The sequence below is a fragment of the Hibiscus syriacus genome, unplaced genomic scaffold (assembly GCF_006381635.1).
Source record: "Hibiscus syriacus cultivar Baekdansim isolate YM2019G1 unplaced genomic scaffold, ASM638163v2 tig00004045_pilon, whole genome shotgun sequence".
Lineage (NCBI taxonomy): Eukaryota > Viridiplantae > Streptophyta > Magnoliopsida > Malvales > Malvaceae > Hibiscus > Hibiscus syriacus.
The window spans coordinates 111,159-113,611 of NW_024061996.1; the positions used below are offsets into that span (position 1 = coordinate 111,159).

A 2,453-nucleotide genomic window follows, 5' to 3' on the forward strand; every position below is an offset into this window, starting at 1 on the left:
TTTGGAGATTAAATCTAATATGTTAACCCGTGAGGCACCTGCACCTATATTCATTTTCCCCCTTTTTCACAAACCCTAGTGTTCACTGGAGAGTGGAGATGATAGTTGAAAGCTTCAAAACAAGTTATATATTCAAACATTTCATCACTGCTAATAAGCTCTTACGCTATTTATCACTGTAGATTTGGTTGATTTGCATTGTCGACTATTTTTCATGAAAGAACAATGGAAGGTATGGTCTCCAACGTTTATGTTCGTGTTCATTTATGTTCATGTTCGTGTTCGTTTATGTTCGTTTATTATTAAATGAACGAACATGAACAAGTTATATTCATTAATAAACGAATATGAACAAAAAAAATTTGTTCGTTTATGTTCGTTTATTTATTAAATGAACGAATATGAACATATTTCCGTTCGTGTGCGTTCGATTCGTTTACAGGCCTAACTATAAACATATTTTCTTTAATATTTTTTTATAAAAAATCTATATTTTCTAAAACCTAACGGACTTTAGTATTCGACTATTCTACGATCGAGCAGACTCAAACTCACTGACACTCTCACTGCCATCGACCAAATAAATACCCATTCCACGTTCAAATTTGTATTGTTCAAGCTGATTTCTTTAGCCCTCAACCTTTATACTTCCGGCTAATTTACTCAAACATTAAACATATCATTTTCGACAATTTCCCCTCTTTTCTGCGTTTGTACTTATTTTCTGTCATTTTTCTCGAAGACCGTAATTTGTTTGTGAAAATTCCTGAACAAGAACCTGCTTTTAATTTGAATATTTTAAGAATTAAGATCCTAAAGCTGTACCATTTCTTGTCGCAGTGTTGATCCTAGGCGTCATGTTTCTTCGTCGGCTTGCTGTGATAGTTCCTCGATCTACAAGGTTCTTCAGCAGTAAAGATAGCCTTGACCTTGCACGCACCATAGCTGAATTCAATAAGGTATTGTCAATACCTTCTTATTAATTAAAGGGAAGGTAATTGATTAACATTTGGTTGTTATTTTGCATTACCGTGTGAATGTAAAAAAAAATGGTACAAGTCAATTGCTTGTTCGTTAATTATCATTGCGGCAACATGAAATTTATTGAACTGAAACCATTAGGATTTGTTTGTTTTTATTTGATTCGATATATGCAACTCAAGCCCCGGTTTATTGTCCTTTTTTTGTGTGTGTGTGTGTGTTTCTATGACAAGTACAATGATTAGATCCACTACAATTATTTTGCTCTCGAGAGAAACAATAATGCACGCGTTTATGTCCAAATTCTGGTTTCAGGAAATGGAATCGGTCTTTGGCGATCTTCCTCCAGATGGACTAGACAATTCTGGAAATAGAAGTTCTCTGGCTCAAGAATCCCAACATAATTCTCATTTGCATTTGATCTCTACTAACGATAAGTTTACAGCACAAGAACTTCACTCTATATCTCATAATTTAGGTGAAAAAGCACCTGGTTTGACCCATGTTAGTAGCACAGAGAAAGCACAAATGGTGGATGTCTCACCCAAAGAAAATAGTAGTAGAACTGCTATTGCTAGTTGCAAGTTACTTCTGGGGAAGAAGGTGTTCGATTTGGTCTTGGCCAACCAGATGGCTAAGGGAGATGTTCTCACTGTGGCAAAAATTGCTGGCATAAATGGAGCGAAGCACACTAGCACTCTCATCCCACTATGTCACAACATCGCTTTGGCTAATGTCTCTGTTGACCTAAGACTCAATCCTGAGGATTTTAGTGTTGACATAAAAGGAGAAGCAGCTAGCACAGGTAAAACTGGGGTTGAGATGGAATCAATGACAGCCGTGAGTATAACAGGATTAACAGTGTATGACATGTGCAAGGCTGCTTCAAAAGATATCCAAATCACAGATATACGGCTTGAGCGCAAAACTGGCGGGAAGAGTGGATACTGGTGCAGGGAGGAATAAGATTTTGAGACACTGCTGCCAAATGTTATGGAGATCAGTAATTTAGTGAATATTCACATTTCTCTTTTAACCATGAAACTTGGTGGCATATTTCATGTTTCCATAGTCACTTACAATATAAGCAGGCATGTTAACGTACAACCAATATACAATTCTAAGCCAATCTTACTCGTGCTACTTTTTGGACTTTGTAATTCTAAAATGTCTGCATGCTCTACATTATTCCTAAATTTTTAACCACCTATGAACCTATTTGATAAAAAATATTATTTTTTTCACCTTTTTGGAAGGCTATTAATTGTTAAGTATTGATTTGTATGGTTATAGAACGAATAAAGTAGATAGAGATATAGATGTTAGTTTAATAGTTGAACCTTTTTTGATCTGCAAGAGGCTTATTAAGTGGAAAGCATAAATTTCTACATTTAGCTCCTGCATGCTTCTACTGCTAAGAGGCAATTGCCCCATGCAACTAGTCTGGGAACAGCAAGGGATGTGAGGTACAA

At 36.0% G+C, this 2,453-nt stretch overlaps 1 protein-coding gene across 1 annotated transcript; it reads left to right on the forward strand.

The window, feature by feature from the left end:
• The first annotated feature begins 690 nt into the window (after window positions 1–690).
• LOC120188110 (cyclic pyranopterin monophosphate synthase, mitochondrial-like) lies at window positions 691–2,174 on the forward strand. The gene is made up of 2 exons (XM_039191631.1): window positions 691–959; window positions 1,297–2,174. Exons 1-2 carry the CDS (start codon window positions 858–860, stop codon window positions 1,945–1,947), a joined length of 753 nt encoding a protein of 250 aa, XP_039047562.1. The 5' UTR covers window positions 691–857; the 3' UTR covers window positions 1,948–2,174.
• The last annotated feature ends 279 nt before the right edge of the window (window positions 2,175–2,453 follow it).